The sequence below is a fragment of the Carcharhinus amblyrhynchos genome, unplaced genomic scaffold (assembly GCF_965287045.1).
Source record: "Carcharhinus amblyrhynchos unplaced genomic scaffold, sCarAmb.v2.hapA scaffold_474, whole genome shotgun sequence".
In the NCBI taxonomy this organism is placed as follows: Eukaryota; Metazoa; Chordata; class Chondrichthyes; order Carcharhiniformes; family Carcharhinidae; genus Carcharhinus; species Carcharhinus amblyrhynchos.
The window spans coordinates 109,835-135,385 of NW_027650214.1; the positions used below are offsets into that span (position 1 = coordinate 109,835).

General features: G+C 49.2%; 2 protein-coding genes across 2 annotated transcripts in view; both read right to left on the bottom strand.

Moving 5' to 3' along the window:
• dcaf8 (DDB1 and CUL4 associated factor 8) overlaps positions 1-7,249 on the bottom strand; it is a 31,477-nt gene extending 24,228 nt beyond the window's left edge. The window contains exons 1-5 of the mRNA XM_080183927.1: positions 6,998-7,249; positions 6,503-6,527; positions 5,698-5,721; positions 2,136-2,224; positions 1,215-1,915 (exon numbers count right to left, since the gene is read on the bottom strand). Of these exons, the coding sequence (XP_080040053.1) occupies positions 1,215-1,915; positions 2,136-2,184 (750 nt within the window). The 5' untranslated portion in view covers positions 2,185-2,224; positions 5,698-5,721; positions 6,503-6,527; positions 6,998-7,249. The remainder of the gene's footprint in view (positions 1-1,214; positions 1,916-2,135; positions 2,225-5,697; positions 5,722-6,502; positions 6,528-6,997) is intronic.
• A 6,520-nt stretch (positions 7,250-13,769) lies between these two features.
• On the bottom strand, positions 13,770-25,162 carry pex19 (peroxisomal biogenesis factor 19). Its single transcript, XM_080183926.1, has 8 exons — positions 25,068-25,162; positions 22,645-22,733; positions 22,352-22,517; positions 22,079-22,164; positions 21,636-21,815; positions 20,487-20,663; positions 18,250-18,291; positions 13,770-14,299 (listed from the first exon to the last, which is right to left on the bottom strand). Exons 1-8 carry the CDS (start codon positions 25,117-25,119, stop codon positions 14,216-14,218), a joined length of 876 nt encoding a protein of 291 aa, XP_080040052.1. The 5' UTR covers positions 25,120-25,162; the 3' UTR covers positions 13,770-14,215.
• Positions 25,163-25,551: the final 389 nt, after the last annotated feature.

Sequence of the window (25,551 nt, forward strand, 5' to 3'; positions counted from 1 at the left end):
TGATTGATCCTCAGCCTGCTGAATAAACACTGACTCTGTACAGTCACATAATAAGTGATCTTTACCTTGCTGAATAAACACTGACTCTGTACAGTTAGAAGTCTCACAACATCAGGTTAAAGTCCAACAGGTTTATTTGGTAGCAAAAGCCACTAGCTTTCAGAGCGCTGCCCCTTTGTCAAGTGAGTGGGAGTTCTATTCACAAACAGGACATATAAAGACACAAACTCAATTTACAAAATAATGATTGGAATGCGAGTCTTTACTCAAGTAAATCAAGTCTTAAAGGGACAGACAATGTGAGTGGAGACAGCGTTAAGCACAGTCTAAAGAAATGTGTATTATCTTCAGACAGGACAGTTCGTGGGATTCTGCAACTCCAGGCAAGTCGTGGGGGTTACAGATAGTGTGACATGAACACAAGATCTCGGTTGAGGCCATCCTCATGTGTGCGGAATTTGACTATCAGTCTCTGCTCAGCAACTCTGCACTGTGTGTCGTGAAGTTTGCCTTGGAGAACATTTACCCAAAGAACAGAGGCCGAATGCCATGACCGCTGAAGTGTTCCCCAATAGGAAGAGAACACTCTTGCCTTGTGATTGTCAGGCGGTGTTCATTCATCTGTTGTCGTAGTGTCTGCATGGTCTCCCCAACATACCATGCCGCAAGACATCCTTTCCTGCAGAGTTGCTGAGCAGAGACTGATAGCCAAGTTCCGCACACGAGGACAGCCTCAACCAGGATCTTGGGTTCATGTCACACTATTTGTAACCCCGACGACATGCCTGGGCTTGCAAAATCTCACTAACTGTCCTATCTGGATACAAAACACATTTCTTTAGCCTGTGCTTAATGCTCTCTCCACTCACGAAGGGGCAGCACTCTGAAAGCTAGTGGCTTTTGCTACCAAATAAATCTGTTGGACTTTAACCTGGTGTTGTGAGACTTCTTACTATGCTTACCCCAGTCCAATACCGGCATCTCCATATCTGTACAGTTACACAGTCAGTGATCCTTACCCTGCTGAATAAACACTGGCTCTGTGCAGTTACACAGTGAGTGATCCTTACCCTGCTGAATAAACACTGGCTCTGTGCAGTCACACAGTGAGTGATCTATACTATCTATACTCTTCCACACCACAAAACAGGGTCTCTGCAGTACCGCCATATGGCGGGAAGTCAGAACTGTGCCCACACAGCTGTCCACCTCACCTGAAATACGTTGCTCTTGTGCCCGCTTTCAAACTCGAGGGCAGGCTTCCGACGGGCCCAGTCCCAGATAACCACCTTGAGGTCATCGCTGCCGCTGGCGAGCCACGTACCACGGCGGTTGAAGTGGAGAGTGTTGACACAGCCAATGTGACGCTCCAGGCCATGCTGCAGCCGCAAGCGTTCCACGAAGGTGCGGGCGCCGCATGCCCGATACATGAAGGCACGAGGATCACGACCAATCTCCCGGCCTCCCAAAGCGGGGGCAGCACACCAGGTGGGCGGGGGCAACGCTGCCACCTCCGAGTGGACCCAGCGTTCCAGTGCCGCCTCCTCCTCTGATGAGTCGCGCTCAGGCTCGCTGGCCCTCTTAGGCCCCCGTCTCCGGCGAGCAGGTGTCTCTGGGCGACCGTCTTCCATCTTGCTATCGTCCTCCTCCTCTTCATCCTCCTCCTCATCCTCCTCATCCACAATGGAATACGTGCCAGTGTCCTCCAGCGAGTCAGAGTCTCGCTCGTCTGAGCTCTCCTTCTCCGGAGCATGTCTGCCTCCATCCCCAGTGCCTCGACGATCCACCTCCTCCTCATCCTCCGCCATGTGTTCGTCCCCTGTCAGGCTCAAACTCAAATCTGACGCTTCCACCTCAATGCCAGATGACGTCTCACGAGCCTCCTCTGTATCGTCGGGACTGCTGGTTAGGCTGCCTGTAAAAGGCGAAAGTTAAGTAGTGCAGCAGTCCCCCAGTACTGACCCTCCGACAGTGCAGCATCCCCTCAGTACCAAGCCTTCGACAGTGCAGCGGTTCCTCAGTACCGACCATCTGACAGCGCAGCCTTCCCTTTGTATTGACCCCAGACAGTGCAGCACTCCCACAGTACTGACCCTCCGAGAAAGGGGCAGGGGAAAAGGAGAAACATCACTTACCATTCCTAAAGTCAGGTTTCAGATCCAGCTCTCCACTCCTATCCCCCATCTTGTCAAGTGTTTGAAGATGATCCACAGCTGATCAGTGTCTGAAAGTCAAAAACAGTATAGAGTCAAAGTGCTGCAGAACAGGAAGAAGCCATTCAGCCCCACCTCTGCACTCACCCATTCTAAAACTACTTGTAGAAGGCCCAAACTTTCCAATAACAAGTGTTCAAAGTGACGGCTCCTCCGAAACTGACAGTCATACAGTTAAGCCAATGTTCCTAACTGCAACCTTCCACTCCCTCTGTCAGGTGCACCTTTGAGACATCCCGCAAGAGAGCGCAAAGAAAACAAGGAACAAATGTTTCTACGTTTCTAAAGAACAGCACAGCACAGGAAGCCCTTCGGCCTTCAAATCGTGCGCTGATCATGGTGCCAGCCTAAACTAAAGCTGTATGTACTTATCATTGCATTCTCATCCTATCCATGTATTTGACTACATGCCCCTTAAATGCCATTATCACACCTGTTCCCACCACCTCCCTGGACAGTGTATTCCAGACATTCACCACCTTCTGCATATAAAAAAAAATTGCCTCGCACACTTCCTCTAAACTCTTCCCCATGCACCTTTAACCTATGTTCCCTAGTACTTGACTTTTCCATCCTAGGAAAAAGCATTTGACTATCCACTCTGTCCACGCCACTCATAATCTTATCATAGAATCACAGAGCCCTACAATGCAGAGAGGCCCTTCAGCCCATCGAGTCTGCACCAAACACAATCCCACCCAGGCCTTACCCCAATATCCCCATACTTTACCCACTAATCCCTCTAGCCTACACATCCCTGGACACTGAAGGGCAATTTCTTAGCACGGCCAATCAACCTAACCCGCACATCTTTGGGCTGTGGGAGGAAACCAGAGCACCTGGAGGAAACCCAAGCAGACACAAGGAGAATATACAAACTCCATACAGTGACCCGAGCCGGGAATTGAACCCAGAACCCTGGAGCTGTGAAGCAGCATTGCTAACCACTGTGCTACCATGCCGCCAACAGTAGACCTCTATCAGGTCACCCCTCAACCTCTCCTCATAGCTAATCAGAAATTAGTGACCTGATCCAAACTTTATATTCTGTAATTGTACCGCAAACGACCCCCCCCCCCCCCCCCCCCGCCCCGGGAAACTATCCCATTTCTAAAGGAATTAGCCTTGGGTTTTTCAACAGTTCATGCTTATAACCAAAAACTTCATGTTGAAAAATAAAACTCACTGTATGTTTGCAGCATGTCAAATTTTCGCCTAACTTTTTTTGAATAAATCTTTTTCTTTGGATAGAAGTTTGTAATATTTCCATTTCTGCTCAATCCCAAGCAATCCTTCCCATCAGGAATCTATCAACCTCAGTCTCAAATGCGTTCGGGGACTGATACTCCACAGCCTTCTCGGGTAAAGACTTTCATGAGAGTCACTACCCTCAGCGACGTAATCCCTCTTCATCTTAATCTAAATGGTCCAGCCCTTATTGTGAGACTGCAGTTGTGGCACACAGGAGGTGGACACTCTGCCCTTCTATCTCTTTGTCAAGCAGCCAATCAGTTCCAATCCATTCCTTCTGCTCCATCCCTGTAGCCTGGCACATTTATTCCCCTCGTGACCTTTTCCAATTTTCTTTTAAAATTGTTGACACACACTGCTTCCAACCCCGTTCATGGGCAGCAGGTTCCAGCTTGTCAGTGCTCATTGCTTTAAAAGGGTACTTTCTCATATTGTGCCCTCTACCCCTCATCCAAAACAGAACAGAAAATGCTGGAAAATCTGAGCAGATCTGACAGCATCTGTGGGGAGAGAATTGAGCCAATGTTGTAAGTCTAGATGACCCTTTGTCAGATCTCTTACCCAAACTCTTCAATGTGTGCCCTTCGCCCTCACGCCCCATCCATCCCCTTATTTCCTGTACCATCAGCCTATGGGAGCAGCTGTCCCTCACTACCCCCTAACCAAACCTGGTGCCACTCGGTAAAATCCCCCCTCAATCTCTCTGGCACCAAGGAAAAAGATCCCAGCTTCTTCAAAACTGAGCATGTACCAAATCCCACTCATCGTTCAAACCATTCCGTAAGAAATAGGAACAGGATTAGGTCCTTTTGAGCCTGCTTCACCAATCTATTTTCTTGCCTTCTTTCCACAACCCTTTTGGACAGTTGCTGCAGATGTGATGGGCCAAATGGCCTCCTTGTGCACTGTCAGAATTCTATGATTCTACCTTTCCTCAAATATGGGAGCCAAAACTGTACACAGCATTCTAAATGCAGCCTCACTGGTAAATCTCCTCTGCACCCCTCACAAAGATCCTTGTCCTCCCTAAAATGTGATGACCGGAAACAGATGCAAATGAATCACAGAATTGTTAGGAAGCAGATCCCAGGCTCTTTGGCTCATCCTGCCCACACCAGGTCTCCAGGTGGGACTGAACGAATTGCTCATTTTCTGATGTTTTCTGACTGTAGATTTTTCTTTTTCCAACATCAAGTCAATTCCCATTTGGAAGCCATGATTAAACTGCCTCCCCCTCACTCTCAGACAGTGGATGCCAGATCCTAACCACTTGCTGCATTGAAACGATTTTTTACATCTCACCACTGCTCGTTTACTAATCACTTTAACTCTGTGCCGTGATCTCCTGCATGGGGACGCCACCACCAGCAAGGTCCCCTCCCAAGTCCCAAAGCATCCAGACTCGGGTCACTGTGACACAATCCAACCCCCTTCCAAAAATCACCGTGACGTAATCCCTCGTACGTCCCGTTTGCCACTCCAAACTTGGCACCATCAGCAAGAAATCTGACTCCATATCCCACTCATTCATCATGAGGGGAGGTCGTGGCGAGTTCCAATATAATGACTGCAACATGATCGCCATTTTGTGTGACACAACAGTTCATTACAAAAGACATCCAAGTTGCTTGAGGAATTTGATAATGGTTTAATATATTAAAAAGTATTAATTTTTAAAAAAGAGGTGCTCTATAGAGAATAAACAGCTCGAAAAAAGTGGGCCTCTAAGGAGACTTGGTGGAGGAGTCACCACTCCAAAACTATGATTTTCTCTAACTGATAAATTATCTGATGCTCATTTTGCACCATTAGGCATGAATTTAATACGTATCACGCATTCCTGCTCCTGGGTAGAAACAGGGGACTAGAGAGAATAAATCTGTCTGCATCAAACACTCCCAGGACAGGTACAGCATGGGGTTAGATACTAGGTAAAGTTCCCTCTACATTGTCCCCATCAAACACTCCCAGGACAGGCACAGCACTGAATCCCAACGGACATTGCCAAATCTCCAGTAAAGCTTCTCTGTAACCTTGCCCAAGAAACTTCACATTTTTTCGCAGAGTTGTCCACATCACTGCAACTGTAACTTAGAAAGTTCTACACACAATTTACCATAATCCACTACAAACCACTTCCTCAGCCTGAATGCCCTTCCATCCAATGTCTTTAATCTTCAGTAATTTAATAAGGTACGTACGCAGTCTTCTCGCACTGAAGTCAAATATTTACCTGCTCTTGCGCTGACTCCTCTCCCTGCAAAATAAACAGAAAGCGTTGAATTTACCAAGAGTTGCAATAAGCTCAAGGCATTCTGTGCAAAAGCAACACACATCAGGGCATATAATAAATCACAGTACATAGTAATGAGGATAAAATGCTGTGGGTGTTCACAATTTTAAATATAAGCAGAAAGTTCTGGAAAGAAACAATAGACAGACAGAAATAACATTTTGAGTCAGGTATGACTGCTGTTTAAAACTGAAAGGTGGAAATCTGATTTTGTTTTGCTGTTGAAAGGGGGGCATTATTAAAAAAGGGTAGGTTTGGTATCAGTTGGAGGGTAGCACACATCAAATCATAGAAACTAGAAGCAGGAGCAAGCCAGTTGACCCTTCAAGCTTGGTCTGCCATTATGATCATGCAGGTCAAGTTAAATATCCTAATCCCTCTTTCCCCTCATATCTGTTGGCCCCTTTAGCTCCAAGAGCTAAATCTAATTTCTTCTTGAAATCAGACAATGTTTTGGTCTCAACTATTTTCTGTGGTAGTGAATTCTAGAGATTCACCATCCTCTGGATGAAGAAAATTCTCCTCACCTCAATTCTAAAAAGGTTACCCGTTATTCTCAAACTATAAAAGATATCATGGGACAGAGAGCCAAGGGTTTGGTCATGGGCATAGCAACAAACAAAAACACTGGCCCAGCAGGTATAAAGGCTTTGCGCGAAAGGAGAAACAGCACAATGCAGATCAGCAATTGGCAAAAAAAAGCAAATTCAAGACGGAGGGGCCAGGTTTAATGGTCCATGTTTACCTGTTACTCTGGCGGATTCTTCTCCCTGAGAAAAACAAACAAAAGTTACTATCGAGAGGGGCAAAGAATAAAGACAGTTCCGAGATACAACAGGCTCAAACAGTAATCACCTATGCCCAAGGTCACTTCTGTGCTGCCCCTCCAACTCCCATCAGTGTGTCCCTATCAATAGCACACCAACCTCCTACCACTTCTCTCCATCCCAATCCTGTCAGGCCCGAATTTCAGAGATACCAGTCAAACATCTTCTGCCCAGCGACAGCAAAGTATCCTTGAGCTGGTGGAGCCCAAGGAGATTGGAACAGCAGCTGGGGGCAGGATAAGGACAAGAAGGGGGCAAACATCCAACTCCTGCCAGTTCCATCTCCTGACAACACTCTCAGGGGGAGGTAGGAGGCATCACCCTCTGCCAAAGATGTCAACTGACATCCCCCCAACCCAAAATGCTGAGGACAAATCCCCCCACACCACTCCACCTCCAAAGAAAATACTTACCAAGCCTGTTAAAGTGGATATGGCCCCATTTTGTGTTTTGAAATTACTTGTTTTCCCCCACTTCTCCAATTAAAGTTAATCAGACTAGGTTAGGTTAGATATGTTATAGTATATATATATAGATAGATATAGATATTTAAATGCTATGTTTGGTTTCTGGAAGGTTCCTCAGGGCTGGCCAGCAGCAGCTCTTGTTATTGTTTTTGTTGTTGTCTGCCTGCCCTCCGCCGCCATCTTGCTTTGGGGCCCCGTCTTCTTCCCCCTACCCTCCCCCACCGCCTTCTCTCTCCGGTCCGCACGGGTAGGCCCCGCCCACCGCCACCGGCGCTGTCAATAAAGCTGAGTGACGGCGACCAACAGCAACATAGGCGGCGCGGGGCAATTGCCCCGCACTAAGATGGTCACCATTGCGTCACATCTGGTGTGCGCCTGAGTTTTTTTACACATAGAATTTCTGGACACCTCCCGAATGCCGCCTCACAAGCGAAAATAAAAAAAAACTCTGTACCGGTTCCATTGGTGGGAGGAAGCGGGGATAGCAAAGAGATCCTTTAACTTTTTCCCCCACCCTCCCTCCTCAGCCAACATTCCGTGAACTTCCGGTCACAATTTTCACTTTTAATTTTTTTCTTTAATTTTTTTTAAATGGCAATCGGACCCGCGGTGTTCAATACCGCAGCAGATTACAAGTCGTTTTCAAAGCTCTGATGTTAATAGCAATCGAGCCCGGTGTTGTTGCCAGGGAATCGGTGTTGGCGTCACATCCTGCGGCTACAGCCCGCCGCCATCTTGGCTGAGGGCAACTGGTCGCCGCCATCTTGGCTAGCATCAATCATCAATCAACTTTATTTACACAAACAAATCCCATTCCTTTTTCAAATTATTGATGTTCAAATCGTACCACTTTACACACTGTTTCTAACTAATGGCTTTTCAAACTCTCTGCAGCTGTCACATGAATTCAGAAATTAAATCGTACGGCAGATAGAGCACTTGCCAGTTGACGTCACTTCCTGTCTGCCAGGACTCCACCATCTTTGATTGTCCAATTGAATTGGGTAAGACATTATTAGACTGGGTTTTAAGGGGCTGAATAGCCTCTTCCAGGACCAAATAAATGCAAACGTTGCCACGTAGTAGGGCTGAATGACCGCCATCCCCCGTCCTGTGCCCAATGATATAAACTGTAGAGGGGCCGAATGGCAACTTCTGTTGCACATGTTAGACTCGAAAGCCTGGATGTTCTCCCACTTGTTCCCATTTCGAGTGGGGGGTGAGGAGTCTGAGAATGGGACCATTAAAGTACACCTCCTATATTAAGCAAAAAAAACTATCCCAGGTCCCAAGTACAGAGAATTACATCCTTACTGCTCATAGGGACAAAGGAAGTTGGAGAGAACTGACAAAACAATTCAACACTTACGTATTCACTGCTTACACTATCATCAGACTTGCAGTCTTAACTTCAAGGTAATTAAGCAGAGAGCAGATTCATTCACCCCAAAGTGATTGGTTCACTGTCACCTGACTTTCTCTCCTTCCAAACAAAGTGTGCAACTGACCCCAGTGCAACAAAACTGCAAACAATGTTTTATTACTAGGCTCGTTGCACAGTTGGTGAGGGATGAATCTGACTTTCCGCTCAGGTTTGGGCTCTCTCCCTCTCTCTAGCCCATTCTCTCTGCTACTAAGGGGGAGGTAATGAGTGCCAACCATCCTTGATACTGTTCTAGATTTTGTTCACCCTCTCTTTCCCCTAATATCTCCCCCCCGCCTCCCATGCCAACAGTTTGTCACTGTGCAACCCTCCCGTAAGAATGAGGAGCAGGCCATTCAGCCTCTTGAGTCTTCATCCACTGCACTCTGGGATAGAGAATTTCATAGATTCATAACCCTTTGAAGTAATTCCTCCTCATTTCTGTTTTAAATCTGCTGCCCCTTAGCCTAAAACTATGGCCATTGTTCTAGAATGTCCAACAAGGGAAAACATTCACTCTACATCTACCTTGTCAATCTCGTTTAGCAGCTTATGTGTCTCAATTAGGACTTCCATTCTTCTAAACTCTATATACAACTTTCTTTGTAGACAAATCTCTCATCTCTGGAATCAATCTAGTGAACGTTGTCTGAACCACCTGTAATGCAACTACATCTTCAAATAACGGGACCAAAATTGTGCAGTAATCCAGATGCAGTCTCACCAATGCCCTATGCAGTTACAACAGCAGCTCCCTATACCTATATTCTATTCCTTTAGCTATAAACACAAAAATACAATTTGCCTTCTTTATTACCTGCTGTACCTGCACCCTCATTTTTGGTGACTTATGCACAAGGATACCCAGACCACACTATGCCAAAGCAATGAAGTTTCTCTCCATTTAGCTAATAAATTGCCTTTTTATGTCTCTGACCAAAATAGATAACCTCACACTTATCCATATTAAATTCAATCTGCCAAATTTTGGACACTCTCCAAATATACCCATATCAATATCCATTTGTAAATTTCTTATTTCCTTATTGCAACTTACTATCCCACCTATTTGAATGTCATCTGCAGATTTGGCTATGGCACCTTCTGTCCCCTGTTCCTTCTCTCACCCACCTGCCCACGATCACCATCTACCCATCCCCCTTGCCATTCTGCCCTCTCCACATTCCAGCCTCTTGCATCCTGTCTTGCCTGCTACCTGCAGTCCTTCCTCCCCACCCCCACGTACCACCTTCTCTCCTCCCCTATGAATCCTGTCAATTCCCATCCTTTCACAGTGTAGGGAAGAGATTGTGAAGAGGGTGGTACTTAACAACATACATGTGATAGGTGTTCCCATGTATCTGCTGCATTTGCCCTTCTAAATGGTGATGGTCATGGATTTTGAAGGTACTGCTAAAGGAGCCTTGGTGAGTTCCTGAGTGCATCTTGAAAATGGTACATACTGCTGCCACTTTGCACTGGTGGTGAAGGCATTGAATGGTTGTGGAAGGAGTAGCTATCAAGCAGGCTACTTTGTCCTGGATGGCGTTGAGCTTCTTGAGTGTTGTTGATTTGATTTTATTTATTATTGTCACATGTATTAGCATACAGTGAAAAATATTGTTTCTTGCACGCTATACAAAGCATACTGTTCATAGAGAAGGAAACAAGAGTGCAGAATGTAGTGTTACAGTCATAGCTAGGGTGTGGAGAAAGATCAACTTAATGCAAGGTAGGTCCATTCAAAAGTCTGATGGCAGCGGTTGGTACATGACCTCAGACATTTGAATCTTTTTGCCAATGGAAGAGAGAATGTCCATGGGGAGCGGGGTCCTTAATTATGCTGGCTGCTTTTCCGAGGCAGTGGGAAGTATAGACAGAGTGAATGGGTAGAAAGCTGGTTTACATAATGGATTGGGCTACATTCATTATCTTTTATAGTTTCTTGCGGTCTTGGGCAGAGCAGGAACCATACCAAGCTATGATACAACCTGAAATAATGCTTTCCATGGTGCATCTGTAAAAATTGGTGAGAATCGGAACTGACATGCCAAATTTCCTGTCTTCTGAGAAAGTAGAGGCGTTGGGGGGCTTTCTCAACTATTGTGATGGAGCTGCACTCATCCTGTAAAAGTGGAGAGTATTCCATCACACTCCTGACTTCTACCTTTTAGAAGGTGGAAAGGCTTTGAGAAGTCAGGAGGTGAGTTACTCACTGCCAGATTTCAAGCCTTTGATCTGTTCTGGTGGCCACAGTATTTGTACAGCTGGTCCAGTTCAGTTTCTGATCAATGGTAACCCCAGGAATATTGATAGCGGGAGGGGGCCTTCAGTCTCAGTAATGTTAAGGGATGAAGGTTAGATCCTCTTTTGTTGGAAATTGTCATTGCCTGCCACTTGTAAACCCAAGCCTGGATATTGTCCAATCTTGCTGCATTTGGACATGGACTGCTTCAGTATCTGAGGAGTAGCAAATAATACCGAACATTATGCAGTCATCAGCAAACATCCCCACTTCTAACTTTATGATGGAAGGAAGGTCATTGATAAAGTAGCTCAAGATGGCTGGGCCTAGGATACTATCCTGAGGAACTCCTGCAATAATGTCCTGGAGCGGAGATGATTGACGTCCAACAATTGCAACCGTCTTCCTTTGTGCCAGATATCAATCCCACAAGTGGAGCATCCGCCCCCCGCCCCCCCCCGGATTGAGGTGTATAAGATTGTAAGAAACATGAACAGAGTGGATAAGGAGCAGCTATTCCTTAGTTTAAGGGAGGGGGCATTGGTTCAAGGTGAGGAGCAGGTAAGAGGGATGTGAAGAGTGGTTATAGTCTATAATGTGTTACCTGGGAGGGTGGTAGAGGTGGGTTGCTTCACATCCTTTAAAAATGATCTGGATGAGCACTTAGCACATCGTAACATTCAGGGCTATGGGCCAAGTGCTGGTAGAAGGGAATAGGTGGGAGTTCTGATGTTTCTGAAGTATCGGTGCCAACTCAATGGACCAAAGGGTTCTTCTGCATGTATGATTTCATGACTATAGTTTTACTAGGGCTCCTTGATGCTATGCCTGGTTAAATGCTGCTTTGCTATCAAAAGCAGTCACTCTCGCCTCACCTCGGGAGTTACTCTTTTGTCCATCTTTAAACCAATTCCGTAATGAGGTCAGGAGCTGAATGACTGGCAGAACCCAAACTGAGCATCCGTGAGCAGGTTATTGCTAAGTATGTGTGTCGCTTGATAGCACTGTTGATGACACCTTCCGTTATTTTACTGATATCAAGAGTAGATTCTGCACTGTAGGGATTCTATGATAAGGTGTAATTTTTCCTGCGTCTTGTGTACAGGACATACCTGGGCAATTTTCCACATTGCTGGGCAGATGCCAGTGTTGTAACTGTACTGGAAGAGCTCAACTAGGAGAGCGCCAGTCTTGAATGACAGGATCATCTGCAACACAATTCTTTAGGGGTGGCAAAGTGGCTAGCACTGCTGCCTCATAGCTCCAGGGTTCAATTCTTGGCTTGGGTCACTTTGCAGAGTCTGCACGTTCTCCTTATAGCTGCGTGGGTTTCCTCTGGGTGTTCCGGTTTCCTCCCACTGTCCAAAGATGTGTGGGTCAGGTGGATTGGATATGCTAAATTGCACTTCAGTGTCCCAGGATGCGTAGGGTTAGAGGGATTAGTGGGGTAAATAAGTGGGGTTACGGGGATAGTGCCTGGGTGGGATTGTCGTCAATGCAGACTGCTTGGGCTGAATGGCCTCCTTCTGACTGTAGGGATTCTTTGGCTATTGCCAGAATATTGTCAACACTCATAGCCTATGCAATATTCTGTACCTTCAACAGTTTATTGATATCCAAAGATGTGCAGGTTAGGTTGATTGCCAAGTTAAATTGCACATTAGTAGGGGAATAAGCAGGGTAAATATGTAAGGTTTCGGGAATTGGGCCTGGGTAGGATTGATGTCAATGCAGGCTCAATGAGTCAAGTGGCCTCCTTCTGCACTGTAGAGATTCTATGATTCTGTATCTCATGGACTGAACCAAATTGGCTGAAGACTAATATCTGTGATACGATGACCTATGGAAGAGGACAAGATGAATCATCCACTCAGCCCTTGTGGCTGAAGATTGCTGCAAATTCTTCAGCCTTATCTTTCACAGTAGTTTGGGTGTAATTTATCAATAGGATGGGGGGGGGGGATCACTGGCTAAGTCAGCATTTATTGCCCATTGCTAATTGCCCATTGAGAAGGTAGTGTTGAGCTGCCTTCTTGAACCACTGCCATCCCTGAGGTGTAAGTACACCCACCGCACAGATAGGGAGGAAGTTCTAGGATTGTGACCCAGAGGAAGTGAAGGAATGGCAATATTATTTCCAAGTCAGGCTGGTGAGTGACTGGGATGAGAACCTCCAGGTGTCGATGTTCCCAGGTAGCTGCTGCCTTGTCCTGTAAATGGTAGTGGGTCATGATTTGGAAGGTGCTGCCTAAGTTACTATAGATGGTACATGGTTGCCACTGTGTGTCAGTGATGGAGGGAGTGTCAATCAAGTGGGCTGTTTTGTTCTGGATGGTAGAATCCACACAGGAGGAGGCCATTCAGTCCATTGACTATGCACCAACTCTCAGATAGAGCTTCATACCCATGCCCACCCCACCCCTGTAACTCCTCACATTTATGTCGCTAAACATCCAACCTACTCACCTTGGGACACTAAGGGGAAGTTTATCATGGCCAATCCACCTAACCTGTACATCTTTCGACTGTGGGAGGAAACCAGATCACCCGGAGGAAACCCACATGGACACAGGGAGAAAACTCAAACTCTACCGTCGCCCATGACTGGTACTGAACCTAGGTCCCTGGCACTGTGAGGCAGCAGTGCTAACCACCGTGTGAAGCTTTTTGAGTGTTACTGGAGTTGCACTCATCCAGATAAGTGGAGAGTATCTCATTACACTCCTGACTTGTGCCTTGTAGATGGTGAATAGGCTTTGGAGACACAGGTGAGTTCCATACCATAGGATTCCTAGCTCTCATCTGCTCTTGTAGTCACAATATTTATATGGCTAGTCCAGTTCAGTTTCTGGTCAATGGTAACCCCAGGGTGTCGATAGTGGGGGATTCAGAGATGGCAATGCCATTGAATGTCATGGGAAGATGGTTAGATCCTTTCTTGTTGGAGATGTTACTTGCCACTTGTCAGCTCAAGCCTGGATTTTGTATATTTTTTTGGGTGCGCTAAGGGCAGGTTAAACAGAATGTTTAAAAAAAAGAAAGACCCCAAATCAAATTTCCATTTTAATGTTTATCAGTTAATTACAGCAGCCATCCATGATATAGGGAGGAGTGGGGGAGAAGTGACAAAATCCATCACAGAGACACAGGTGAGGTTGCTGGAGTAACGCAGGAACAGGAGGAGGCAGAAAACACTCACCCCGTGCCCAGAAAGCCCAGCTCTCCCCCAAACTCTGACAACGCAGCCGGCTCCCACCACCGCCAATGTGAGGAGCAAAGAGGAGTCCAGTGCAGCTGCAATCCATACACCACACTCACTCCCCACTCTCCCACCAAAGTCCAACAGCCCTCTCAGCAAACGGAAAGCAGGGCCCCTCCATTACCCTGCTCGGAAACAGAACTGCCCCTCTCATCCAGCTTTGGGGCAGATTTCAAAGAGGGAAGGAAGGAAGGGAGGGAGGGAGTCAGATTCCAAAACAGAATTTGCCAGGCTCCATCACATGACCGCACACTGCTCACCACCCAGTGCTGCATTCTCTGGAGCATTCATCCCATCCAGGTCAAAGTTCAATCCAGGAGGCTGTTGGGAGGAGAGAGGAAAATGAAACACTGGTTTTCAACACTCTGGTTCCTTCTGCACTGTCCCCATCAAACACTCCCAGGACAAGCACAGCATGGTGTTAGATATAGAGTAAAGCTCCCTTTACACTGTCCCCATCAAAAACTCTCAAGAGGTTGAGAAATAAGGTATAGAATTCAAAGAGAGAGACTGTGAGGTTCTTGAGCAAATTGACATAGGGAAGGACGAGGCATTGGAGGTGGTGGCAGACTTATATGTGCATAAATCTCTAGGTTTGGATGACTATTGTCCCGGGTTACTGTGGGAGGCTAGGGGTTCTGACCCAAATTTTTAATTCCCCTCTGCAGGAGATGCCAGAGGACTGGAGAGTAGTTAATGTGGTTCTGTTATTTAAGAAGGGTTGTAGAGATAAACCTGGGAACTACAGACCACTGAGTCTCAGGTTAGTGGTAGAGAAACTATTGTAGAAACTTCTGAAGGAGACCATTTATTTCCACTTGGAGAGGCAAAACTTGATCAGGGATAGTCAGCGTGGCTTCATCCGAGGGAGGCCTTGCCTTAACAAATTTGGTTGAATTTTTTGAGGAGGTGATCAGGTGCGTAGATGAGGCTTGATGCAGTTTATATGGATTTCAGCAAAACCTTTGACGTCGATACATGGGAGACTTATAAAGAAGGTAAATTCACATGGGATAAAGGTTAATTTGATAAAGTGGATTCAAAATTGGCTCAGTTGTAGGAGACAGAAGGTGATGACAGATGCTTGGGTGACTGGAAGCCAATGTCCAGTGGTGTACCATAGGGATCTGTTTTGGGTGCGCTATTATTCATCATTTATATAAATGACATTGATGACTATGTGGGCGGTAGGATTAGTAAGTTTGCGTTGACACAAAGATTGGCCAGATGGTTAACAGTGTGGTGGAGTGTCTTGGGCTACAAGAACATATAGATGGAATAGTCAAATATGCAAATAAGCGGCAGATGGAATTTAACCCTGAAAAGTATGAGGTAATACATATACGAAGGAGTAATTTGACAAGAAAATACTCAATGAATGGTAGGACACAGGAAGTTCTGTGGAACGAAGGGACCTTGGTGTGTTTGTCCACAGATCTCTGAAGGCAGAGGGCATGTTAGTAGGGTGGTGAAAAAGGCATATGGGACACTTTATCAATCACGGCATAAATTAAAAAAGCAGGGATGTTGGGATTGCATAGAACTTTGGTGAGGCCACAGCTAGAGTACTGTGTGTGGAGTTCTGGTCACGACATTGTAAGAAGAATGTGATTGGACCGGAAGGGTGCAGAGGAGATTCACCAAGATGCTACCTGAGGGGGAACATTTAAGTTATAAAAAGAGTTAGATAAGCTTGCGTTGTTTTTGTTGGAGCAGAGAAGACTAAGGGCCAACCTAATTGAGTTGTACAAGATTGAGGAGAATGGATTTGCTGGAGTTCAAAAAGATGAGAGGGGATCTGAAAACGGTATAAAACATTTTAAAAGGGGTTGATAATTCATAGAATTTAAACAGTGTAGAAGGCAGACATTTGGCCCATCAAGTCTGCACCGACCCAGGCGCTAACCCCACATACTTATTCCGCTGGCCCCCAACATTAAAGTGCAATTTATCACAGCCAATCAACCTAACCCGTGTAACTTCGGACTGTGGGAGAGAACCGGAGAAACTGGAAGAAACCCATGCAGACACGGGGAGAATGTGCAAACTCCATAGACAGTGACCCAAGCTGGGAATTGAACCCGGGTCCCTGGCACTATGAAGCAGCAGTGCTAACCACTGTGCTACCGTGTTGCCTGAAATAAGGAGGGACTGCTTCTTGCAGAGGGTGGTGAATTTGTGGAACATGCTGTCCCATAGCGTGGAGGAGTCTGAATCGTTGAATGATTCCAAGAAAGAAATAACAACGTATTTATAATAAAAAAAAGAGAAAGGGGGATATGGTGAATAGGTAGAACATAGAACATTATGGCACAGTACAGGCCCTTCGGCCCTCAATGTTGTGCCGAGCTTTGTCCAATCCCAAGATCAAGCTATCCCCTCCCTATCATTCTGTTGTGCTCCATGTGCCTATCCAATGACTGCTTGAAAGCTCCTAAAGTGTCCGACTCCACTGTCGCAGCAGGCAGTGTATTCCACACCCTAATCACTTTCTGAGTAAAGAATCTACCTCGGATATCCCTCCTATATCTCCCACCATGAACCTTATAGTTATGCCCCCTAGTAACAGCTACATTCACCTGAGGAAATAGTCTCTGCACATCCACTCTATCAATCCCTCTCACCATCTTATAAACTTCTATTAAGTCACCTCTCATCCTCCTCCGCTCCAAAGAGAAAAGCCCCAGCTCCCTCAATCTTTCCTCATAAAACCTAACCTCCAAACCAGGCAGCGTCTTGGTAAATCTCCTCTAAACTCTCTCCAGTGCTTCCACATCCTTCTTATAGTGAGGTGACCAGAAATGAACACAATATTCCAAATGTGGTCTCACCAACATCCGGTATAGTTACAGCATAACCCCACAGCTCTTAAACTCAAGCTCCCTGTTAATAAACACTTCTTCATGGCTCTATCCACTTGAGTGGCAATGTTCAGAGATCTGTGGATATGAACCCCAAGATCTCTCTGTTCCTCCACATTCCTCAGAACCCTGACATTGACCCTGTAATCCGCATTCAAGTTTGTCCTACCAAAATGAATCCTCACATTTATCAGGATTAAACTCCACCTGCCACTTTTCGGCCCAGCTCTGCATCCTATCAATGTCTCTTTGCAGCCTACAAGAGCCTTCCACCTCATCCACTACTCCACCAATCTTGGTGTCGTCAGCAAATTTACTAACCCACATTTCAGCCCCCGCTTCCAAGTCATTGATAAAAATCACAAATAGCAGAGGACCCAGCACTGATCCCTGTGGTACACCGCTGGTAACTGGCCTCCAGTCTGAAAATTTTCCTTCCACCACCATCCTCTATCTTCTACGATACAGCCAGTTACTTATCCAATCGGCCAAATTTCCTTCTATCCCACACCTCCCTATCTTCATGAGCCTACCATGGGGAACCTTATCAAAAGCCTTACTAAAATCCATGTATATGACATCAACTGCTCTACCTTCGTCCATACACTTAGTTACCTCCTCAAAGAATTAGTGTAGGGAGATGGATTTGAGACCATGGAGAGATCAGCCATGATGTGATTGAATAGAAGGCTGAAAGGGCTGAATTTGCCTACTTTTACTCCTAATTTTTACGTTCCTATCGACAGAGTGGATAGTTTGCCCTTCGTCAGTCACGAGGGGACATAGGTTCAAGGTGAGGAGCAAGAGGTTTAGAGGTAGGTGAGGAAAAACATTCTTACCCAGAGAGTAATGATACTTTGGAATGCACTTTCCTGGAAGGGTGGTAGAAGTGGGTTTCCTCACATCCTTTAAAAAGTACCTGGATGAGCACTTGGCACATCATAACATTCAGGGTTATGGGACAAGTGCTGGCAGATGGGATTAGGAAGGAGTTCAGATGTTTTTCAGATGTTGGTGCAGACTTGACGTGCTGCAGGGTTTGTTCTGCACTGTATTATTCTATGAAAGGTACAGGAGTTAGACACAAGTAACGCTCTCGCTACACTGACCCAATCAGCACTCGATCACCAATTATTGTAAAAACCGATCTGGTTCACTCGTGTCCATTATGGAAGGAAATCTGCCATCTTTACGTGTTCTGATCTACATGTGACTCAAGACCCACAGCAAAAAGGTTCACTCCAAAATGACCGAGTGAGCCACTCAGGTTAAGGGCAGTCTGGAATGAGCAGTAAACAGACAAGCCAGAGACACCCACATCCAGTGAATGAATAAAAGAATCTTCCAAGAGAGGCCCCTTTTCTTAAAAACAATCTCCATCAACGTCAGAATTTGGAAATTTGTACTCACCACGTCTGCCAGCTCCTTTGGTGGTTCGCCGAGATCTTGGAGCTGAGGAGAGGTGGGGATGGGTGGGAAGGGGCAGAGGACAGAGAGAGAGAGAGAGCAGGGTGGGGAGAGAGCGGGGTTAGGGTAGGGAGAATGGGCCGGGGAGGACGAGGGTGAGGGGGAGAGCGGGCCGGGGAGGGCGAGGGGGAGAGCGGGCCGGGGAGGGCGAGGGGGAGAGCGGGCCGGGGAGGGCGAGGGGGAGAGCGGGCCGGGGAGGGCGAGGGGGAGAGCGAGGTGGGGCAGAGCGGGCCGGGACCGGGGAGGGGGAGAGCGAGGGTGGGGGGAGGGGGAGAGCGAGGTGGGGCGGGGTGGGGAGAGCAGGTGGGGGGAGAGAGGGAGATCAGGTCAGGGGTGGGGGGAGGGAGAGCAGGCCGGGGGCAGGGGGGGGGGGGGGCGGCAGCACGCAGCGTGGGGGGAGGGGGTGAGGGTGGGACGCAGCATTGGCGGTGCAGCATGCAGTGGGGGGGGGGGGCGCATGCAGCAGGGTGAAGAGGGAGGGTGGCATGCAGCGGGGGGCAGGGGGGCACACAGCAGTGGGGGGGGGGGGAGTGTTGGACAGCCAGCAGCGAGGGAGGCAAGGGGGGGTGGGGACAAAAGGGGGAGGGAGATGTATAAGGGTGTCAGAGTGGGAGAGAGAGATGTGTTCAGATCATTACAAATAAAGTTAATAACTGCACCTCCTGTGAAATATCTGGAAATAGGTTAAACATGAGTGAATGCAACTGCAAAGAGCTGGTCAGTGAGAAAACATCCAAAGCAAGTGATGTCCTATTGCATTCAGAAGCATCTCTGCAAAATAAGGCTGCCCACTACAAATCAATAAAAGTGGATCTGTACATTTGTAAATGCAAGAAGCAGATAGAGTGGTGAAGAAGGCGTTTAGTGCACTGGCCTTCATCTTTCAGGGCAGACTATTGGAGTTGGGATATTGTTACAATTGTATCAGTCATTAGTGAGATGGCACTTGGAATATTGTGTACAGTTTTGATCACCCTTTTATAGGAAAGACATTGATAAACTGGAAAGAGTGCAAAGAAGATTTATGAGGATGTTGCCAGAACTAGTAGGCCTGAGTTATAGGGAGAAGTTGACCAGGCTAGGATTATTCCTTGTCACATAAGAGAAAGTGGGTGACCTTATTGAGCTGTATAAAATCACAAGGGGTATGCATAGTCTTTTTCCCAGGGAAGGGGAATTGGAAACTAGATGGTATAGGTTTAAGGTGAGAGGGGAAAGATTTAAAAGGGACCTGAGGGGCAACTTCACGCACAGGGTGGTGTGTATGTGGACTGAGCTGCCAGTGAAATTGGTAGAAGTAGGTATGAAAGCAACATTTAAGTACATGGATGGGAAAGAATTAGAGGGATATGGGTCAAACGCGGGTAATTGAGGCTGGCTAGGAGGGCACTATGGTCAGCATGGACCGGTTGGACCGAAGGACCAGACTCTATGCAAAGCTTTTGGAGAAAGGGGAAAGTGTACAGTATTCTGATCTTTATCAATAGAGGCAGACAGTGCCAAGCTTGTGTATGACACCGGTTCAGCCTCAGCTGGAGTACTGAGTGCAGTTCTGGGCGCCGCAATTGAGGAAACATGTGATGACATTAGGGAGAGTGCCAAAACCATTCAGGAGAATAGGTCCCAGTGTGGGAAGGTTCAGTTCCAGAGATAGATTGGAAAAGTTGGGACCTGTTGTCCTTGGAGAAGCGGAGGCCAAGAGGAGATCTGGATCAAGCGTCTGGGCAAAACAGATGGGGACGAACTGTTGGTGGAAGAATCGAGACGAGAGGGGTGGAGACCGAAGGTGAAAGAAGTAACAGAGACACAAGAGAGAAACTTTCTCCCAGTGAGTGGTTTGGCTGTGGGGAGTGTGGCTGAGGTCAGTTTGAGCAAGGCTTTCCAATGGATTTGTGCGATGAAAAATTGCAGGAAAAAAGTGAGACTGACGGAGTTGCTCTCAGATGGCCAGCGCAGATATAATGGGCTGAATTACTTCCTCCGGGGCTCTCGGTTTAACAAGCGCAGTTTCTCATTTTCTGTAACACACAAAGCAGTTCCACTCGCAAATGGATTAAACCCGTGATTATTCAATGCCCCTGGTTCAATTACACCCTGCATTTCCACCGCTCTCCCTGCCAGCTATTGGACTGCAGGAGGCATCATAGTCTGGTCAGAATGTCTCCTCTCCCTCCACCTACCTGCTGCATGAGGTCCAGGATGGTCTCAAAGCGGATTTGCTGTCGCTGCTCAGGCTCGCCCGCGGTCTCTGCTTCAAATTCCTCGCAGATCTGCCCCATGATGAGGTGCTGCCGTTCGTACCTCCGCACCTGCTCCCCGGGTAGTGAATCGCGGTGGGCTGCCAGCCATTCAGGGTACTGGGACAGAAATGAGGAGAGGGTGGGGAGAAATTATTTCATTAAACCAGCGCTTGAAAATTCTCCATCTTCCTGCTCCACTACAGATTCACCAGATAATGTGTGTGTGTGTAAAAGAGCACAGACACGAGAAAGTGAGTGTGCATACCCGAGCGAGTGTGCAAGCGCAGGTACACGAGCATAATAGTGAGATATGGTGTTTGAGAGTGTATATGACATTTTGTATGTATGAGTGTGTGAATGAGGATGTGAGATAGCTTGTGTGTAAGTGTGTGCACAAGAGAATTTGTGCGAGTGTACAAGTGTGTGAGAATGTGTGTAATAGAATGTGTATAACTGTGCATGGGTGAAAGAGAATTTATGTGTGCATGTGTATATATGAGTGTGAGTTTAAGCATGAATGTGTGTGTCTGCGTGAGTGTGCATGTGTGTGTGGAAGAGTGAGAGTGAGACAGACTTTAAAGTTTATTTATTAGTGTCACAAGTAGGCTTACATTAACACTGCAATGAAGTTACTGTGAAATTCCCCTTGTCACTGCACTCCGGGTCTGTTCAGGTACTGTTTGAGAGTGTCTGTGTCTGACAGTGTGTGCATGTGCACGTGTGTATAGCATAGCTGCCTCCAAGGACACCTGGCAGCGAATGCAGCCATGATAGAGGGGGCAGAGTGTTGGGACTGCCAGTTGCCTGGGATCTATTAATGGCCAGATTGGCCAGGCCTGCAAGCAGAGCCTCAAGGAGGTCTTCCTCCTCCCCAATACGCTCTGCAGTGGCTGTGCACATGTACATGTGTGTGAGATGTGCGTGAAAGTGTGAATTTGCGAGTGTATTGGGCAGAGTGTGAGGGGGAATTGTGTGAAGGGGAATGTGTCTGACTGTGAGCGCATGAGTCCCAGTGCAAGTGAGCGAGTCAGTCCCTAATTCTGGTAACACATCCCCGCTGTGGCAAATCTTTCTCTTTTAGTGACTCACCTTTTCGGTGATCTCCTTCAGCGATGGGTACAGGATGTCCTTGGATAACAAGTTCTGCATGATGCTCTGCATGATGGGGAGGAAGCCTCCCTCTGTCTCTGTAGCTGCCTCATTGAGTCCCAGATCCACTCCCAGGCTGCCCATTGCCTGGCTCAGCTCTTCCTCTGTAGTGTCAGTACCCTACCTCAGAGAGAGTGATAGAGATCAGACTGCAATTAGACACGCTTCCTTCCTGTTCAGTGGAGGGAGAAAGAAAGGGTGCGGGGGAAACTGCTGGAAGGGGGGAAGGGGTGGGGCGGGGGTGGGGGGGGAAGGGGCGGGGCGGGAAGAGAGGGGCAAGGACTTGGGTGGGGGGGAGATAGTGGCACAGACCAAGGTGAGGGGGGTGGAGAATAAGGTCAGGCAGAGTTGTTTGAGTGTTGAATCCTCTGACCCTACATTACCTGAAGGTCACTTGCATTCTTGGCCAATCCCGACAGCGTCTGCTGTAAACAGGATGTAAACTCCTGCTTCGAGGCCGGGTCACTTCCTGGAAGGAACAGCAGAGTTCAGAGAGGGGAAAGTCACCAGCCTTTCACACCCCTCTCCCCACTCCCACCACCCCCACCAACCTTCTCCCCCAGCAGGGGTTTTAGGTTAGGTCTTACTGGCTCCCACCCATTCCCCACAAACCCCAGCAACCCCCCTGGAGTGCGGCCAGCCCCAGTCGTACTCACCGACCTTGCCAGCAATCTCAGACAGTTTGTGGAACTGCTCAACCAGCTGTGGCTCCTGCTCAGCAAGCTCCTGCATGGCTTTGTCAAACTCCTTTGTTGCTTCTGCTGCAAGCTCGCTGTCAAAAAGCTCATGAAAAAAACGATCCTGGGCAGCGAACAGTGGTTCCTGTGGGGCATGAGAGAAGGTAATGTTAAAATCTGCCACACGGGGTTCGATACACAGTAAAGCTCATTTTGTACTGTCCCCATCAAACACTCCCTGGACAGGTACGGCAATTATTTTGCACACACACCGTAGAAGTTTTTCCAGAAACTTTCTCTGACTCAGGTGCCTTGGGGGGCTGTGGCGTTGGTTTTGTTTTGTCAAAGTCATCAAGGGCACCTGGCAGAAGAAAAACGGATGTTTACAACACAGAGACACTGGTCACTCTGCCCCATTCCCCCTCCCCCACTCTGTCAACAAACCCTCCTTATCCTCCCTTCCATCCCCTCCTATCTCCCATAGCTCTCACTGCTTTGCTATTAGGTGACCTCTAACTCCCACCACCCACCCCAATCATTCTGGTTGACCTCTCTACCCCGCTTCCCAGACAACATCTAATCTGGACAATCTCTAGCCCGCTCCTTCCCCTTCCCGCCCACCACCCTCCCTTCCAGACGAATTCTACCCCATCCGCCCCCCACCCCCCCCCCCCCCCCCAAAGGCAAACACTGACCCCATCCCCACCCCCTCCCCGGACCAAATCCAGCCTCCCCCGGAAAAACTCTAACACCCACCCCCAAGATAGACCCCCAACGGCCCAAACACCAAACAGACTCAATCCTTCTCATGCTAATCAGCTCCCAACCCAAACTGAACAATCTCCGCATCGATCCCACCCCCCACAACTTCCACACTGACCCCCCTCCCCACAATCCTCATAGATACACCACCACAAAGCACCGAAACCCCCCCAACCCACTGAACAGTCACCGCCCCCACCCTCTCGTCCACCTCCCCCCCCCGCCATCCACCTCCCCGGCTGAACCCCCCACCTCCATACACCTCCTGGCCGACACCACCACCCCAACCCCGTAAACTCCCCGGCCGACCCCACTGCCCCCGTAAACCCTCCAACGGCCGACCCTCCCACTCCCCCGTCGCCCCACTGCCCCCATACCCTGCTCAACCCCACCCGTTTCCCTTCCCCTCCCCGCTCCACCCCCGTTTCCCCTCCCCGCTCTACCCCGTTTCCCCTCCCCGCTCCACCCCCGTTTCCCCTCCCCGCTCCACCCCCCGTTTCCCCTCCCGCTCCACCCCCGTTTCCCCTCCCCTCCCCGCTCCACCCCCGGTTTCCCCTCCCCTCCCCGCTCCACACCCCCGTTTCCCCTCCCCTCCCCGCTCCACCCCCGTTTCCCCCTCCCCAACCCCGCCGCGATTCCCCCTCCCCAACCCCGCCGCGATTCCCTCCCCAACCCCGCCGCGATTCCCCTCCCCAACCCCGCCGCGATTCCCCTCCCCAACCCCGCCGCGATCCCTCCAACCCCGCCGCGATTCCCCTCCCCAAACCCCGCCTTCTAACACCCCCCCAACACACCCATCCCCCCAACCCTTGCTCTCTATTCCCATCCCCCCCAACCCCCGCCCTCTATTCCCATCCCCCCCAACCCCCGCCTCTATTCCCATCCCCCCAACCCCCCGCCCTCTATTCCCATCTCCTGCACACACAGCCCGCCCCCTATCCCCCCCACCACCCATGCCCCCCCATGCACGCCGCTGTTCCATCCCCTGCTGCCCCATCCCCCCCACCCCCATGCCCGCCCCCTCCCATCCCCCCCACCCCCATGCCCGCCGCCCTCCCATCCCCCACCCCCGCGTCCCCCCACCCCTATCCCCGCCGCCCCGCGTCCCCCCTACCCCCAACGCCGCCCCTTCCCTCCCACCCCCCATGCCCGCCGCCCCCTTCCCTCCACCCCCAGCCCGCGCCCCCTCCCTCCCACCCCATGCCCGCCGCCCCCTTCCCTCCCACCCCCATGCCCACCGCCCCCTTCCCTCCCACCCCATGCCCGCCGACCCCCAACCCCTATGCCCCCACCCCCATGCCGCCGCCCACTATCCCCCCAACCCCATGCTCGCCGCCCACTATCCCCCCACCCCCGCCGCCCCACATGCCCACCGCCCCCATCCCCCCCACCCCGCCGTCCCTTATCCCCCCACCAACCCCCTACCCCCCACCCCCCCACCCCCCCCTACCCCCCCACCCCCCACCCCCCTAACCCCAAGCCCGCCCCCCCACCCCCACCCCCCCTAACCCCACCCCCCACCCCCCCCTAACCCACCCCCCCCCCCTAACCCCCACCCCCCCTAACCCCACCCCCACCCCCCCTAACCCCCACCCCCACCCCCCCTAACCCCATGCCCCGCCCCCCCCTAACCCCCACCCCCACCCCCCTAACCCCATGCCCGCCCCCCCAATCCCCGCCGCTCCCCTAATCCCATATTGACAAATTATCATTAACCATTCTCAAAATAACCAATCCCTCATTGAACAATCACATTTTCCACCCCCATATTGATCACCTACACTGACCAATCACCATGGCCCAATCTCTCCCCTTGACCTCTGCCCTTTGATAGCCTCGCCCATCTGTCGCAGAGTATAATTGGGGTTTCCCTGGGCTGTAAATGGAGGGCCAGACTGGGTCGATCACTCCCTACACCCTCTCCTGCTCTTACTCTCCAGCAGCTCCCTCAGTTCCTCATCTTCCTCCCCTCCTCCTGCCGCCATCTTCGCCCCTTCTCCACAAACGTCACCACATCCACTGTGACCTACCGCGATGGTCCGCTTCCGGGCCGCCTGCGGCCTTCACTTCCGCTTCGAGCCTCACTGCGACCCGACGACGACGACGCCGGCATCTTGGGCGGGGATCAAAGGTTAACGCCGCACTTTCTGCTGTCTCTTAAAGGAACTTCACACCTCAATTTAAATGGACTCAAATTGCAGGACCAAATTACTCAATTTATGTATATTGACATAGGGTATATCGATGACGGCGGTTAGCACTGCAGGGTTAATATGTGGGGTTATGGGGATAGGGCCTGGGTGGAATCATTGTGGGTGCAGATTCGATGGACTGAATGGCCTCCTCCTGACTTGAATAACTGCCGAAGGTGGGCGTAGTGGTTCGCACTGCTGCCTCACAGCACCAGGAATCCGATT

Bases quoted from the DNA above. Each gene is read 5' to 3' on its own strand.
- pex19 (XM_080183926.1), bottom strand. From the start codon at position 25,119: ATGGCGGCAGGAGGAGGGGAGGAAGATGAGGAACTGAGGGAGCTGCTG. The intron at 20,664-21,635 runs GTGAGTCACTAA...TTTCTGTCCCAG, and splicing joins TGAAGGAGATCACCGAAAAG to TACCCTGAATGGCTGGCAGC. The intron at 14,300-18,249 runs GTGAGTACAAAT...TCCTCCCAACAG, and splicing joins CAAAGGAGCTGGCAGACGTG to CCTCCTGGATTGAACTTTGA.